This window comes from Belonocnema kinseyi, chromosome 5, assembly GCF_010883055.1.
Source record: "Belonocnema kinseyi isolate 2016_QV_RU_SX_M_011 chromosome 5, B_treatae_v1, whole genome shotgun sequence".
Taxonomy (NCBI): domain Eukaryota; kingdom Metazoa; phylum Arthropoda; class Insecta; order Hymenoptera; family Cynipidae; genus Belonocnema; species Belonocnema kinseyi.
This window is the reverse complement of record NC_046661.1, coordinates 116073962-116091982: the sequence shown is the minus strand read 5'-3', so window position 1 is coordinate 116091982 and position 18021 is coordinate 116073962. Positions and strand designations below refer to the sequence as shown.

The window sequence follows — 18021 nt, the reverse complement described above, 5'->3', positions numbered from 1 at the left end:
CACGATTCGGCATACTGTCTGATTCTTCTGCGAAATGGGACTTTTTATATCATCCGAATGGGTCTACCTGATGGAAATCTAATTGTAAAACATATGAAGACTTGGACGAAGAATGGAATACGGTTAGAAAAACTTAAGAACCAACTTAAATTTTTCTTAAAATGTAAAAATGAAGAGTATATTCATGAAAAATTTCTTAATCAAGGTTATAGACAATTTCAATTCAATAACTTAGAAAGTAAAAAAGAATTCAACAAAACAATTGTAAAAAGTCACGTCAACATCTTAAATCTTAGTAACAAAGATATTAACAGCAGCATTAATAAAATACAGAAAGAATTTGATTTACATAAAAGTTTAATTATAAATGAAATAGAACAAAAATTTACAAACGAATGTACAGCCTTTTTTAACTCTCAACTACAAAGCTTCTCTAATTTGGGCAAGGTACTCATCTCTACCTCTATAAAAAAAACTAGAACGGCTATAATTTCGCTACTATGGTCAGCGAAAGTATGTTATCAATTCCGCTTGGATTATCAACTAAACAAAAACTAGGTTACCGAACAACGTGGAATATTACCTTAGCCTGAGAAAAAACTTTTGTTTACCATATAACAAGAACTCATTTGTAAAAGATACCTTGTGTAACACTGAGGTTAATATACATCTTATAGAGAATAAAAATAGGAATAAATTTAGATCTGAATTAGCTTTCAATTTACAACGTTTCTTTACAAATAAAAATCATATTAATTTTAAATCTCATTTTACACAATTGGCCATCGAAAGTAAAGAATTTTTATCTAAACACAAAAACATCATTGTTACTACAGCTGATAAACGTAACATAACCGTTCTTTTGGATAATGCAAAATATACCAATAAATCCTTATCTCTGTTAAATGACACATCTACATATGAATTACTCAATAGAGATCCTACTAGGCAAATACAATTGGAACTTAACAAAATCCTACTTGGTATACTTAATATAGACTCCGTTAGAATCTTTAAATGTACTAGTGGTGTTTCTCCGAAATACTATGGACTTCCAAGGATCCATAAAGTGGATTGTCCATTGAGTCCAGCAATATCATTTATAGGATCGCCTTTATACTACATCTCAAAATACCTTGCAAATTCTATTAAAGCGAATTTAGGTAATACTTCTCGACGTGTTAAAGATAGCTGGAACTTTGTGGAAAAGGTTAATAAATTTACAGTTCCTAATGGATATGAATTTTTCAGTCTTGACGTATGTAAAATCACTTTTCACCAACATTCCGCATGATCTCGTTCTTGATGCCGTAAAAAACAAATGGAACTTAATCAAACATCATACTAAATTACCTTAGGATTTTTTTATACAATTGTTAACATTCTGTTTGTAGAATGCTTATTGCACTTTTTAAGGAAAATTCTATAAACAGACATATGGTGTACCTATGGGTTCTCCCATCTCTGCCGCAGTATCTGATTTAGTAATGGAATCCTTAGAACAAGATATTCTCTCTCAAAACTAGCATTTTTCTCCACTTTTTTCTATAGATATATCGACGACATTTTTCTTTGTCTACCCCACAATCAAATTGAAACATTTAAAGAATTGTTAGTAACTATCATTACAGATTACTATTCACTATTGAATATGGGCATGAGAAAAGTATGTTCTTCCTAGATGTACAAATCTCCAATATTAAAGGTAAAATTTACACTGACTGGTTCCGTAAACCTACTTGGTCTGGCAGACACACAAATTATTAATTCAATAAATGAAGGTAAGAAGGTTATTGGTAGAGCAGGTCCCCTTATCAGAAGTAAAAATATATCAAATAAAGCTAAAATGGGAATACATAATTCTATATTTGTACCGACTGTACTATACGGTAGCGAGACATGGACCTATCAAGAAAAAGATAAGAGTAAAATTAACGCTATTGACATGAGATTCATGCGCATAATATGCGGGAAAACCCTGATGGACAAAGTAAGTAACGAGATAATTCTAAAAGAATGTGGTGCAGAAGAGACGCTAGTAGACACATGGGAATGAAATCGGTTGAGATGGTTCGGACATGTTGAGAGAATGCCAAATGAACGACTAACGAAACAAGTGTATCAAGGTAAAGTAAATGGCTGCGTGCCCAGAGGTACACCACGAAAAGAATGGTTAGAATGTGTGAATGAGACCCTAGTTAGAAGAGACATAAGAAGTCACAGAAACACGAGAGTCTGCATGAAAAAAATGCATGGACATAAAAGAAGCTAGAGAAGTATGCCAGGACAGGAAAGTATGGCGGCAAATAGTTAATAAAAAGAGTGTCAGTAGAGTGAATGACGCCTGAAACAAAAGAACTTGGCTACTAATGGACCCAAGTGGGGAACCTTACATAACGACTTCGTGAGGTTCTTCGCTTGGGGTGATTGCTAGAGAGATTGATCAGCAACCTGGGTCGGAGCAGTGTTGCGGAACGAACGTGTTATTTACTTAAATAGCACGAGAATTCTGGATCAATCTGAAAAATCTCTATCCCCTCCACACACTACTCCCTTCCCCTACCGAGTGAGTCATGCCTACCCCGAAAGGGAAATGGCTTAATGGTGTAATAATAATAATATCACATATCCTCCTTATAAAACTAGTATTATCAACAATTTATTCGATAGAGCTATTAAACTTTCCCACGTCTCTTTCCACCATACAAATTTAGAAATTGTTTCTCACAGACTTAAAACTAATGGTTTCCCTGAAAAACTTGTTAACAAGTTAATAGAACAAAGAGTTAGTAAAACTCTTATGTCTAGCCAGAATATTAACGACAACTTAAACAGTGATTTGAACTTAGATCATTCTATTGTTTTACCTTATAATCCACAAATGTCCAGAATTCTCCAAAAATTATACAAAAAACATGACATAAAAATAATTTTCAAACCTGTTAAAGACCCCTTCAGTTTGTTCAGAACTCAAAACGATAAAATTCCGAAAAATAAAATTGCTAACGTAATATATAAATTAACATACTTAGATTGTGAGCAATGTTATATTGGCGAAACCAAACGTTACATCGATGTAAGATTAAAGGAACACATAAGAGATTGCAATAACAAAAGACTTAACACTGCTCTTTCAAAACATGCAACCTTAAACAAACACTCATTTGATTTTGAAAACTTTATTATTTTAGCTAAAGAAGCATACTACTTCAAACGTATGTTTATGGAAATGTTTTGTATTGTTAAAAATACTAACAATGTTAAGTTTAGAACAGACATAGATAATTTGAGCATAACCTACAATAGCCTTATTCATGCAACTCAATGATATAAAATTTTCTCTTAAACTGTAATTTTACAATTTCTCATTATAATCCTTTTATCTTGCTTCTCTCTCTCTCTTTTCCTGCTGTTATACATCAATGTACCGTTAGCGCTCCATAATGATGTGTCATGCGCAGTAGATAATACCCGATAAGAAGCTTTGCATTAAAAGGTATTAAAAATTTTGAATCCCTAAGAATGCTTTTTCTGTCCTTCGTTTTTTAATCCTCATTGGGCAGCGAAAATAATAAGATTCCAATCCCTTTTAAAGCCGTTCAGAGCTGTCAGACGAAACCTCTAATAAATTAAAAACACAATTTTCGTTTGAAGCATTAAAATGCGCTTCAAAATCATGACATTTGCAAAATCTGAAAGGATTGTATACAAGAATATATCTCTTTATCGTGAAATGTTCGCTTTGTTAAAATATGATCAATTACAAAAATATAAAGACATGGTAAAAAATTTCAAAAAATTATTTTTCGCCAGAAACTTTTGGATGGAAACTAATCCCGATATCGTAAATGATAAATCCTTTGTTTTGAAAAGGTTTTTATCATTTCAGTAACTAACAAATTAAATTTAACATACACGTAATGATAATAGAATATACATAATTTGTATTTCTATTTTAATTATCACGACACTCATTTATTTGTATTACTACTCCAATTTGTAATTTTCTTTTTTGACTATTTCGTACATAATTTTTTTTAAACTGTCACCATGTCTGTCCTTTTTTAAGTCTTTACATTTACAAACTACGTATTATGATCACACAAGTGCAAAATTTCGTAGAAAGAAGTATTTTATACTGATGAGGACTGTCCACGTACAGTCGAAACGTCTACCATATATGTACTGAGAATCTCTCAGACATAATTTCAATAAACTGACCTGTAATTGACTGAAATTTTGACTTCCATCTACAAGAGTTAGAGTTAGAGTTACCAAATTTTGAGAAAATGAGTGTCATTAGAAAAACTTAACCAATTCCGCGTAAATCATTCAAGAATTTGAAGATTTAAATTCTATGGGTTTTAAAAATCATTTGTAAATAGTGCCTAAAAATCTTTTTTTAAATTTAAAATAATAATAAAAACTTGTTCCCGAAATATGCGGAAGCTGAATAAAATTAAAAGTTTTTGTCCACAAAATTATTCTGCTCCGGGAAAATACAGTAACAGCCGAAATATCATTTTTGATAACGATGGCCAAGAGTTTACTGAAAAAAACTTATAAAAGTTGGTTTATGCCGAAACTGTAGGTTTAAGAATTTAGGTTGGAATTTGCTTGGTACGTTGGTACTGAAGGGTGGTAAGCAGTTTTATTCAAGGGTTTTTCTTTGCAAAAAGAACTATTTCATTATTTTACTGTATATAAAAAAAACTTTTAGAAAAAGGAATTTATACTGTCTCTTCTGCCCATCTCTTGCAATTTCCCGCTGGATTAGATGGGGAAAAAGGAGCCAAAATAAAAAATCTATATAATTTTCTGAATTATCGCTGGAATATTTGATCCACCGAGGACCAAAACCTTCATTAAAAAATAACACAGGCTCACAAAAAAATAAAAGTTGTCTGAACTGGATTCTTTTTCGAGGGATAATAACCAAAAAAATTTTGTTGTGCTAAATAAAAATGTTATGCATGTGAATTATTTTGAGATTAGGTTTATTTTTTACCTCTGTCATTCCGATAAGCTAGTTCTCTGCCGCACCGATGCAAAATCAAAAATTTTTGGAATTAACCCACAAAGAAAGTGTGCAGGGACCTCTGTTATCATGTTCATTATCATTCTTCAGATTTTGAAAACAAAATATTTATTAATCCATGCAAAAAGCCGGGGGAATCAAACACTGATAAAATCGATACTAATTCCGAAGCGCCATTCAAGTTATTCAAATTTAGCAAAATCAAATTATTTTTTCAATTAACCCACAAAAAAGTGTGCAGGGACGTCCTTTAACATGTTCGCTAGCATTTTTTAAATTTTTGAGACAAAATATTTATTATTCTAGAAAAAAAGCCGAGGGAACCTAAAACTGGTAAAATCGATCATTTTCTAAGTGTTTCATGCCCTTTAGCAATAACACATAACATCGTACATGAATTCCAAATTATACGTGCAAATCAAATAAAAGTTTTGTAAGGATTAATTTGTTGGTTGTTCCAGGATTCGTAACTATGAAAAGAATAATTGTATTCTCTTGCATATAACAGAATTTTTTCTTATTATATAAGGCGTCAGAAATGTATTGATTATTATCTGCATTTATTAAACTATAAATAGTTCAAAATTATTTCGTATCAATTAATACTATTCAGACTGCTAAGAGGCAAACTGTTTAAACGTCTCATTCATGAAATAATTTTATTCCGAGAGAAAACGAATTTGAAAATTTGGCGCTTTGATGGTTTTGTACAGTGCTATTCGTGCGGCATCTTATAATAATAAGAAAGCAATTAAATTATACGTTTATTTTGGTGGCATTTTTATTTTTTATAGCAAGTTTTATTAATAATTAAATCAGATAATTGTACAAAACTGATATTTAGAAATAATTATTCTTAGTAAAAAATACTTTCATGAATATATTAGGTTAAAAATAATTTTTTTCGATAACTCATTACGAAATAAAAAAATCTCTGTTTCAAAATATTATAACTGACTCAGTGCTTGCCAGTACTAATATTTTGTTATTTTATCGAGTTATTAAAGAAATTAATTTTTAACATAATGGCTTCATGCAAATATTATTTACTTTAGCAAATTATTCTTAAATATGTTTTCGAGATTCTTCGACTTAAATTATAATAAAACTTTCTTTAGAGAACGGAAATCACTCAAAAATGAACGAATAAATTTAATTGTTTTTTTTAATATATAAATTTGAAATACCGCGTGAGTCAAGTTTTAATGGAAATTTTGAAAATTCCTTAAACATTTTATTTTGCTTTTCAAAAGGCGCTCCTACATATCGTCTTCCCGCGGGAGCTCCAAGGTACACAGTCTGCCACCGGGTCCCAGAATTCTCTTGATTTTAAGTTTTTTCCTGGGCTAACGAAAAAATTTGACGCTCAGGGGAATTTCTTAAGCCGGATTTGGTTTCAGCGATTTGAAATACATAAAAGTGCATTTATTAGCTACAAAGTACAGACATTCTGCGCTTATAATTATCTCCTTTGCAGATTCCAGAATTCCCTAGAGTTTTAAATTTTCCCCTAGGCTAAGGGGACATTTTACTGTTTAATCTCAATTCTGACGTTGGATTCGGATTCAGCGGCTCAAAATACATAAGGATATACTAGTCTCGTACACAGTTCAGACTTTTTTTTTGTAGGCCTGTGTATTCAAACCTTATCTTGACAAGCTTTAGAAGGCTTCCGCTAAAAATGGGGAAATTGATCTTTTTTTTCTTCAAATTTTAACAGCCGCCATATGGAATTGTTTCACAATTTTTAATTTTTAAAATCATCACTTTTTGTGTATCCGTTAAGAAGATTAGGGTCTTCAGTGATTTTTAGAAAGACAATTATAGGTATTTTTCACATTCAGGTCTCCTTTTTTTTACAGCAAATACTTAAATGAACGTTTGACAACAATTTCTTCAGGAATATTTAAAAATCTTTGTAAACACTTTGAAATTCTTGACATTTCTGGGAAATCTTTTGGAATCTTTTAAATAATTTGTAAAATCTTTGTTAAATTTTTTTGAAATTATCTAAAAACATTCTAATTGTTTAAAATCTTTGGAATTTCTTCTAATCTGGTGTAATGTACCCGTTTTGATATCTATGAAATTCTTATTTTCTTCTGAAATTTTGATGAAATTTAAAATCATTGAAATATTTTTAATATTTGTGAAATCTTGTACACATTTTTTTAACGTTTTGAAATCTTTGAAATTCTTGAAATACTTTGAAAGTTATAAAATCTTTGTGAAATCTTTGAAATCATTGAAGTATTTCAAACCTTCTAAAAATTTTGTTAATATTTTGAAATCTTAGAAATTCTTGAAATCTTTTGCAAATTTAACAATCTTTTTGGAATATTTTGAAATATTTCTTAAATCTTTGTTTGTGAAATCTTTTGGAATCTTAAAAAAAATGTGTAAAATCTTTGTTAAATTTTTTGAAATTATCTAAAAAAATTCCAATTGTTTAAAATTTTTGGATTTCTTTAATCTGGTATACTGTACCCTTTTTGATATCTATTAAATTCTTATCTATGAAACGCTTGTAATCTTGATGAAGTGTTCGAAATTTTTGTGAAATCTTTAAAATCTTCGTGAAATCATTAAATTATTTCAAATCTTTGTGAAATATTCTAATTTTCTAATTTTACATTCAAAAATAGAGTGTTCAACTGCTCGAAAAATCCGTTTTATGGTCATGATTCCTCTAATTCTTTAACTAAATTAACATCGAATTTTTCAACAAATAAGTTTTATAATTTAAGAGTTGAATATCACAAAAAAATGTATACTTCAAAATTCTATATAAGCGCAGAATAAGTAAAAAACGTATAGAATTACTAACAATAATAAAAAGTCTGTTCATTGCAATTTATAAAATAATTAGTACAGTCTACAAAAAGTAATTAAAAAACTCTTTATTTATTCTGTGGTAAACAAAAATTAAATTACATCTTGATAAATAAAAAATATTTCCATAATAGACTAAAAAAATTTTATTACTGTTCGCATTTCAATAAAATAACGGTTTTAAAAGCAAAAAAAATCAAATTCAAGGTTCTCGTGAATAATTTAAGGAAATTTCTAGGTTTTTAATGTTTTCATTCTTTTTTGCTCAATCATTATGGGACACCATTTTGAAAACTATGAAACTTGGAGTATATAAAATAGAACCTTACCGTGTAATCTCCATTTTGTGCAATTTTCTTCATTGCATCTCCTTTCCATGCAGCTTCGAGTCCCTGGCGGCTTTCTTCATGTTTCCTTTCAAATAGTTCATCGTAGGCATCAGAAATTTCTTTCATTTCGTTTTCGGTAAACAAGCCCGAGAGTTTAATAAATCCATTTTCCTCGTAATATATTTTTTCTTCTCGTGTAAGAAACTTTAAACTTCCCATTTCAGTAATTTCTTATTTGCTGGGCGAAGAAAGTAGAAGCAACTGATCTTCTTAAGGTCGCAATAAAAGCTCAAGCCAGTCAACAGTGAATATATGTGATTGATAAAGCATGGAAATATTCGAATTTGATATTGCGACTTCTGATTATTCTGAATCTGCATAAAAGCAGCATGTGCCAATTCACTTATGTATTCACACTATTGCCCAACTATTACATTTGATAACTATTAATGAAACTATTGGATAATTGAGCAATGAAAAAGTTTATTTTTAAACGGATGGAAAGTTTTGTAAGAGATAAAAATGCATTTTTAAATAAAACATCTCCATTTATGACCTTAATTATTATAAACTACAAGAATATTATTCAGTCTTCAATCTTGTGAGCGGAGAATATATTTTGCTTATCTTACGTTATACAATTTTGAGATTCATTTTTCATAAGTTTCAAAACAAACTAGTCGATATGTACATGCAAAAGTAATTCATCACAAAACATGAGGAATATACTGATGATTAAATATTAAATATCAGAAATCACTGTAAAACAAAAAAGTATAAGTGACTTTCTCGTCTAGCGGACCGTACAAAGATTACTTTTTAGAAAAAGTACGAAAATATAATACTATTTCATCTTCGTTGACGAGCCCTGTACATACATTGAAAGCTATATCCATATTGCAAATATCGTTAACAGTTCCTTGTTATGTCAAAGAAAACTGTAAAAATACAACAACAACAAATTGAAACTACGAATAGTCACTTACTACAAATATTCTTCAGTGTTCTCAATTAGGCTAAAAATCTTTGTATTTTTTGGACGAGCCTTCTTTATAATTTAATGTTATCTCAGAAACTTAAAGCCTTTGATCACTTGCGTGGATTGGTACCACTGATAAGGAGCCGATGCTTTGCATTCGTTTGATTCGCTGAGAATACTGGATTGGTTACTTTCGATGTGATATTCGCTTCTGGAGTCGTGAAAAACAGAGACTGCACTTGGACAATGGCAGCTGGTTTGAATACCCCCGCAGTTATCGATCCTTATGCGAAAACAAGGCGCTTGCACAGGTAAAGCGTATTGTGGTTTCGGAATGAAAAATTCGGACATTTGATTTGAGTCGCTTTTTTGAACCAAAATGAAGGTATTCGTTGGTCCGAGTGGTATGGTCATCGCATCTTGGAACTCGTGACACTCTAACATTGATCTGAAATTTTTTAATTAATAAAAATCAGCAAAATTATTGCAAGTATTACGATTAATTAAAAATTTCAAACCATTAACACAAAATGTATCGAATTTTAAACTCTACGCTGGAAAAAATAATATAACCTTTCTAATACTGTATTTTTAACTTGTAAAATATACATTATATGTTAAAATTTCATTGTGCGCCATCTGCAACTCAGATGGGCTAACAGAGTTCTGAGCCGGTTATATTACTTTGAGAACGGTAACGAGAATGAGAATATAACCGAGAAATAAATTCTCTTAGAATTTATGAGAATCTCAGAATTTATTTTAATTAATAGAAAATTGAATTTTTTCGTTTACTTTTCGGTTGAAAATTCAAATATTTTTTTGAAAGTTTCTGTTTTTTATTTTAAAGTTTACCTGCTTTAGCAGAAATTCTTTTTTTGATAAAAATGCAACTGTTTTGATAAAAATTAAGCTTTTATACTATTTTCTTGAAAATCTAAATATTTCGTAGAAAACTTACTTTTTGTTTAAAATTTATATTTTGGTGTTGAAAAATGAAGTGAAATATTTTCTGGATGAATGTTTCACTTATAAAGACATTTTTTTTTAAATTACAAATTCATCTGTTTTAGTACAAAACTGATCTTTTTTGGATAAAAATGCAACTATTTGGTGGAGAACTTAACTATATTGTTAAAGATTCATCCTTTTTGGTTGAAAAAATTCATCCTTTTGGATTGAAAATTCATTTTTTTTCGTAGAAACTTATTTTTTTCTTACAAAAATTCAATTTTTGATGTTACTGAGTTAACTGGAATCTTCTTTGTATGAAAACTCAACTTTTTTTGTGATAACATATTCTTTTGCTTTAAGATAAATTTCATATTTTTTGATAAAAATTCAACTATTTGCTAGAGAATTTAACAATTTTGTTAAAACTTCATCCTTTTCGGTTAATAATTCGCCCTTTTGGATTGAAAAATGAACTTTTTTGGTAGAAAATTATTTCTTGTTTAAAAATTCATAGTTTGGTCGTGAAAACACGACTAAAATCTTTTTCAACAGAAAATTCAACTATTTTTTTGCAAATTTATGTTTTTGATTTAAAATTTCATCTGTTATAGAAAAAATTACGTTTATTGTATGAAAATGCAATTTTTTGGTTAAAACTCGTTCTTCTTTGCTGGATAATTCAACTAATTTTTCAAAAACATTTGGTTGAATGGCTTTGTCAAGAAATCACTTTTTTGTTAAAGATTTATATTTTAAATTGAAAAGTTATCTCGTTGGTTAAAAGTTTAATTATCAAGTTATAAATTAATCTTTTTTTAATTGAAAATTCAACTACTTGGGTCAAAGTTAAGCTACATTGCCTGGTTGAAAATTTAACTGTTTAGTGGAAAATACTTTTTTTTGGTTTAGAATTAATTTTTTAACAGAAAATGGGACTTTTCCATTTTTTAATATTCATATTTTTTAGTTAAAAATTCACGTTTTTTTTGTGAAAAAAAAATATTTTTTAGTTTGAAATTTCCTTTTTTTTGCGTGAAAAAGCATCAGTTTCGTGTAAAATTAATTTTTTGTTTAACGGTCATATTTTTGGTTAAAAAATTGCATTTTTGTTAAGAATATTTGTCTTATGTTTGAAGGTTCAATAATTTAGATAGACTTTTATTTATTTTTTCTGTGAAAAATCTTTGTTGGAAATTCGTCTTTTTGTTTTAAAATTCTTTTATTTTCTTGTATAAATTTAATTCTTTTTTGATTAAAATATAAATGATGACACTTTTTTGTTGACAACTTGTCTTTTTAGGTTCAATATTCAACTATTATGTTAAAAATTCAATTATTTTGTTGAAAATTCCAGTATTTTGTTAAGGAGTTATCTTTTAAAGTAGAAAAAACTTTTTTTGTTTGAAATAAATTAATAAATTTGAAAATTTTAAAGTATATGAAACACTGCAATTCCTGAAAATGTCTGAGCTAGAAAATAATGTATATTCAACCGCTGATATAACCTGAACAATAAAAATATTGTTAAAAATTATAAATTCTTAAATTCTCTTAAATTCTTATAAATTCTCCTAAACTCTGTCATATTCTCGGTTATATAACCTGAACTTAAATTCTCGGGAATTTAAGAACAACCAAATTGTCAATGGATTTGGACTTTTTTTTAAATGACGGTAAGGCTTTCGGGAATTTTTTTGTAAATAAAATATCAAGCTGAAACTTTGGAAAATGTACTAGAGTACAATAAAGTACGCCTACTTCATTTGGGTAGGAACTTCACTAAAAATTATTTCATCTTTTCTTCTGAACCTCGACATTTTTTGAACGTTCGAACTTTTGTTATACATAACATATCGGTCTTAAACTTTGAGAAATGCAAGAGCCGAAAGAAAACTACGTTAAAGTACAAAGTTTAATAATAGAAGATGTAAAAAAAAACATTTTGACTAAATCATATCCGGCACACAACAAAAGACTCGACTATCAATTTTATCGGCATCAGCCGGTACCCTGGCGGCCACTAGACGAGGCTCCACTCGCAAGTTTGAGCGCGCCTAGGCCACGCGTCTGCTGAATCTCGCGCTTGGCGCTCGAATATTTCTTCTTTGCATTTGGAATTCTTCAATAAAACTTTATCGAAAAGATCTCTTTTAGATTGCAGTATTTATATGCGTCTTCATATTCTAAATTTTCGACTTAATTTGAATCTATTTAAAGATTAAGTTACTCAAAGCTCTGTAGGCTTTGAGGTACACATTCTCATCGTGACACTGGCGCTACGCACCCGATTTTTGATAAGACATTTGTAAATGTATATTTGCTGAGCTACCTAAAAATAAATAAAAAAACTAAAATCCTTTTTTCAGACATTTTTCTCTATCTCGCAGTTTTTATGTTAAAAATAGGATTTTTTTCATATTATTTTTTATCCATAAAACAAAAGCTATAATTTCTCTTAAGGACCTTTTTTCATATTTTGCGTCCTTTGGTTCAAAATTTGAACATTGTGGTGTCAAATTTCCGACCATTTCAATACTTTCTCAAACATAAATGATGAGTATGTAATAAATTATAACAAATTCGTATCCCTTTTTTTGGCGAAAAACTTTCGTCTATCAATTTTTTTTTCATACCTTTTATAGTTTTTGCACAAGTTTTTATTTTTAATGTAATTTTGTATGGTGAACACCAAAATTAAGCATCATATCAAAAAGTGTTTCATAACAAATTTGTAGCTCTTTTTCGGGTAAACAATTTTTGTTATATCATTTTTTTCGTAAATTGCATAGTTTGACCACAAAATGGAATTTTTGATTTTGCATTATTTTTTGTGCAATTAAAATTTGAATTTTCGATTTTTCAAGAAAATCCAAAAAGTTCTTATGATCATCTTGTAATGCTTTCAAAAAGCAAGGGCTTTCTTTTCTCGACAAATAGCCGTAAATAAAATTTTTGAATCTGAAAAACATTATACAAAAAATGTTGAAAATGCTCTAACTTTTAAAGTTTTTATCCAAAATGGCTGCTTAACAAACCAGTTCTTTTTTTTTACCTAAAAAAGGTGTGCCAAAGATGGATTTGATTCGTTCATTTTTACGATATTTATTGTGTTTACGGGCGTGTGGCTGGACGCACAGGCATACGAAATCGTAAAAACTTCATTTTCAGATTCAGGGGTAAACGTAGAGATCCGTTGAAAAACTATGGTGTAAAATTTCGAACAATTCTAATACTTTCTCAATCATAAATTATGAGAATGTAAAAATACAAATATAAGGCTAATAAATTATTTCATCCCGAAGCCTTTCTGAGCCAATCTATGCCAGGTATAAATAATTCTTTAAGATGACTCGGTGTAAGTAATATAGTTTTAAAATGCAAAATCGTTTTTTTTTTTTAAAGAATATTGGGAATGGTGGTCGACCATTTCGCCCCCTGGTGCCGAAAACAGGAACTAGAAAGAGTAGGTAGAAATTTAAAGATGCTTTTGATTTGTGCATAAAAGTGTTTTTACAATTGTTTTATGAACTTTAAAACAATTATTGAATACTACGAATAAATATTGATAAAAAACAAAGCGTTTTAGATCGAATTTCCATCTTATACAGTGAAAAAACACATTTTTGTCAAAAATGGTTTTCTAAACAGCAACAAAAAAATTAGTTTTATCTTGTCATGTAAGTTTCAATATATTATAATCTTAAATGAACTTTAATTAATTTATGTAGTGAAACATTGTATCCCGTTTATGCAATTAATATTAATAATAGACGATTGAAACTGAAATAAGAATTCTAACCTAATTTTTAGGTCAGATTTTTGAGATAGTAAATAGTTCATGTATAAATTAATAAAAATTGCCAGTTAATGTCTGATGAATAATTATTTTTAGTTTGTAAGAAATAATTTGAGCTCCAAAAAAAGTCACAAAAATCATCTATTGTCGTTTCTTTATATGTAAAGGAAGCATGTCGCTCGAAAATCTAAGACAGCTAAAAAGGTAATAAAATTTCGTAGTATGAATTTAAATTCTGAAAAAATATATTAACATTTTTCTTTAATTCTCCGGCTGAATGGCATCTTAACAAATAAAAAATAATAAACAAAAAATTCCACAAAAATTAACTAAACTAACTAAATAGAGAAAGTTCTACAAAAAACTAAATAATTTATGAAAGGAAATAACTAAAAAAATTTTAAAAACTCCTGGCCTTTAAGCGTTATTCATAAAAATATAAATGGAAATTATCCTATTAAAAAAATGTTTAAAAAAACTGAATAATTTATAAAAGAGAATAATTTCAAAATTTGAAGAAGCAGTTTTACAAGTTTTTTCGTCATAATCATGTAAATAAAAACGAAGTGTCTCGTCCCGAAATTCGGGATTAGTACCATATTTTTCATAAGCTTGTTTAATCGTCTCAAATTTTCGGGAATAGTTCATCCCCTTTTCCAACTCCACCATGTTTTTGGAACTAGACACAGCCAAATAACAACATGTTTAAAAATACTTTTACTCAAAAAGTTATAATTATAAAAAAATTGTAAATAAAAAAGTCGAAAACTTCCAAACATCGATGATACAATTACTAATAAACTATTATAAAATAAACAACCAAACCAAAACTTTTCAAATTAAAAAAATGTAATCACATTCGGGATGTTTTCTCCTTCTATCTGTTAACAAAAACTTTGAGGATCTTTTTCGGTCAAACAATTTTGTTTGTTTTTTTTGCTTCTCAACATTTTTTCACATCTCGGATACTTATGTTGAAAAATGGAATTTTGTTGTTTGAAAAGCATTTTCTATAGAAAATGCCGAGATTTGATGAACTCCGCCTTCATGAATTTTCACAAAGGAGACAAGAATGTTAAAAAATAAAACAATAAGTACATATTTGAACAAAATTGAGCTTAACTCACCGCATTAAATGTAAAAGTGGTTTTCGAGACGAATGATAGTACTCTGTATGTAGTTTACTATCTAGAATTTTCTCTGGTAATTCTACTCGAATGCAGATTTTTGGAGAAAAGATTGTAGCACCGATGATTATCACAACTTCTCGCACATTACATCTTGTGGTATAAAATTGTGAATTCAAGTGTTCGGTTACATCGCACAAAGAGTCAAAAAACTTCTGGATGTTCAAAAAATTTCTGTCTGTTGGCTTACTTTTCGATTGAACTTGAGACAAACAATCGTAAGAAAAGGGTATCTGCTGTTTATTGTAAAGCAAATACTTGAGAAGTTCAACAATTAGCTTTAAACATCCTTCGCTCGTCAATGGTTCCTCTAACTTAACGGGAATAGCCGTTTCTGTCTTTTTTCCTCGAGCAAACATTTTTTTCTTAAATAGCTTCCAGTCATAAGAAACAAACTTAAAAATCACGAATTAAATATTTAAATGCATGTCAAGCTTACTCTCATTTGCTTTACACCCTTTACACACTTGTGGCGGATACAAACATAACCTCAAAATTAATAGATGTCTGTTCAAGATCTTCAACACAAGATCTCTAGCTTCAAGGTTACCCCAGTATGCAAGAAGGTCTCCGGTCTCGTCAACGCGCAACCTAATAAAAGCAGAATAAAAGTTAACCAATAGGAAACAGCTGTGTCACAGGCACCCATATTAGTTAGGGTACTATATTAGACAGGAATATGCAATCGCCATTCGGGTCCCTGGACAGTTCGCGGGAAACAGTGCGATAAGCATGTCGTATAGTTTAATTAAAATTAAGTTTAGAATATAAGAAAAATGGTCTGCTGCAGTGCTCCGTTTTGTCAAAATAGAAGCAAGGATGGATTTAAACTTTACCGTTTTCCACTAGGGTAAAGAGAAAGACTGTCAATGTAGATCATAAATTGTAGACGCGACAAATGCAAACCGAATTTAAATTCAAGATTATGCGAAGTTATTACTAATATTTATGATTATTACAATATAATTAAAATATAGGGGGTCTGAAGATTATGTTTACATGTAATTAAATTGACTATGCCTATATCATGTAAGTGTATTTATACAATTCGATATCAAGTTAGCGATTTTGAATTTGCGCGGGGAACCAGAATGGCCGCTTGCATATTCCCATCTAATATAGTAGCTTATATTAGTAGGTATTTTAAGAGATCCTTAAGAGCACGTGATACTTACAGTTTCCCCTGTTTTTTTTTCCATAAAAATGAACATTTTTAAAAACTGAATTCGGAGATGCTATAAAATATCATAACGGACGTCCCCAGACTCTTTTTTGAGGGATAATAACAAAAACAAAAAATATTGTGCTAAATAAAAATTTTATGCATATGCATTATTTTGAGGTTACGTCGTTTTTCATTTCTGCCTTTCCGATAGTTTGGAAATTATTTATGGAATCAACTTTTTTGATTGCCTGCAAACAAGGTTAGTTCCGGGAGATTAGTTACAGATTTTGAAGGCAAAATATTTCTTATCCAAAATTTTATTTCTTATCAAACTTTTTTGATTTAACTCACAAAAAAGTGTGTGGGGACGTCCGTTAGCATGTTCGCTATCATTTTCCAAATTTTTAAGACAAAATATTTATTATTCTAGAAAAAAGCCAGGGAAACCTAAAAATGGTAAAATCGACAATTTTCTAAGTATCACATGCCCTTAAGGGAGAGTTGAGAATAGAGATGGGACCTTACCTATATGACGAGTAAATTTACCAGTTTTACCGGTAATACCAGTCATGGAGAATAGACATAAGGAGACAAAACTAGTGGAACTAAAAATGAACACTTTTCTGTTGCTAGAAGTGCAAACACACACACATGTGCAAAATCACACTTACATATAGTTCAAAACTTCCCGAGCGTGGCGTGTCAACCGCACTTAAAAAATATGGCCGCCGATGTGAACGCGAGTCAAATATAAATAAATAATGATTGAACAATTAATAGTTTGTGAATAAAGGCAAGGAATTTACAATTAAAAATCACTGAATAAAAGCGAAAGTTTCCAATAAGTGTGATTTGCAGTGTATAGTGTACAAGACCTTCAGAGTGTTGAAAAGTTGTATGTTTATTGTTTTTGTTACAAACGCGTCGAATACCTGTCGCACGCATAGTGTTGGTAAAAGTAATTTGATATCTTCATAAACATGCTACCTACCTCTTCCATGGCGAATAATTTTTTATTCCACAAACATTTTACAAAACCTTGTCTAATTATTAATTCTTTATTTGTTAGAGCGACCTGTCAAAACAAAACAATGGAGGCGGCTATATTTTTTTTAAAGTGCGGTTGGCACGCCACGCTCGGAAAGTTCTGAACTATACGTAAGTCTGATTTTACACATGTGGTTGTGAGTACTTTTGACAACAAAAAAGTGACCTTTTTTGGTGAAGTCCATGCATTACAGATTGGTCTCCTTATATCTATTCTCCATGATACCAGTAATGGCGGGCCAAGCTGGTAAACCTGGTAAAACTAATATTTTAAACAAATTATCATTTTTTGAATGATAATCTTTGGTACAAATGAAGTTTCATATCCATATAAGTATAATTACAGAAATATCTGTCTTAAAAATTTCACCAACCAAGTGAAAATACGAAATCATAACCTCAAAAGTTCGACAAATCAGGCGGTAATTTTGAAATTGTACTTTCTTAGTTTCAATGAAGAATTATTTCAATATTAATTCAGGATCAACAATAATCACAATCAGTCAAATACGTAACTATTAAACTTCTATAAAAGTCTATTGGTTTACTATTTGAAGAAGGTATCTTAGAACTTTTTCTATGTATTAGCTTTTCATCATGAAGGAAACAAATTACATATAATTAGTATCATGCTGATATGGGAGCGTTCACAAATGATGTCACGCTTTATTTCAAGCTTTTTAACCCCCCCCCC

At 29.7% G+C, this 18021-nt stretch overlaps 2 protein-coding genes across 2 annotated transcripts in view; both read right to left on the bottom strand.

The window, feature by feature from the left end:
* Window positions 1-8444, bottom strand: part of LOC117173118 (probable alpha-ketoglutarate-dependent hypophosphite dioxygenase) — a 14855-nt gene extending 6411 nt beyond the window's left edge. The window contains exon 1 of the mRNA XM_033361512.1: window positions 8200-8444. Within this exon, the coding sequence (XP_033217403.1) occupies window positions 8200-8418 (219 nt within the window). The 5' untranslated portion in view covers window positions 8419-8444. The remainder of the gene's footprint in view (window positions 1-8199) is intronic.
* Window positions 8445-8726: 282 nt separating this feature from the next.
* LOC117173120 (MAD2L1-binding protein) overlaps window positions 8727-18021 on the bottom strand; it is a 66417-nt gene continuing 57122 nt past the window's right edge. The window contains exons 2-3 of the mRNA XM_033361513.1: window positions 15056-15706; window positions 8727-9626 (exon numbers count right to left, since the gene is read on the bottom strand). Of these exons, the coding sequence (XP_033217404.1) occupies window positions 9263-9626; window positions 15056-15474 (783 nt within the window). The 5' untranslated portion in view covers window positions 15475-15706 and the 3' untranslated portion in view covers window positions 8727-9262. The remainder of the gene's footprint in view (window positions 9627-15055; window positions 15707-18021) is intronic.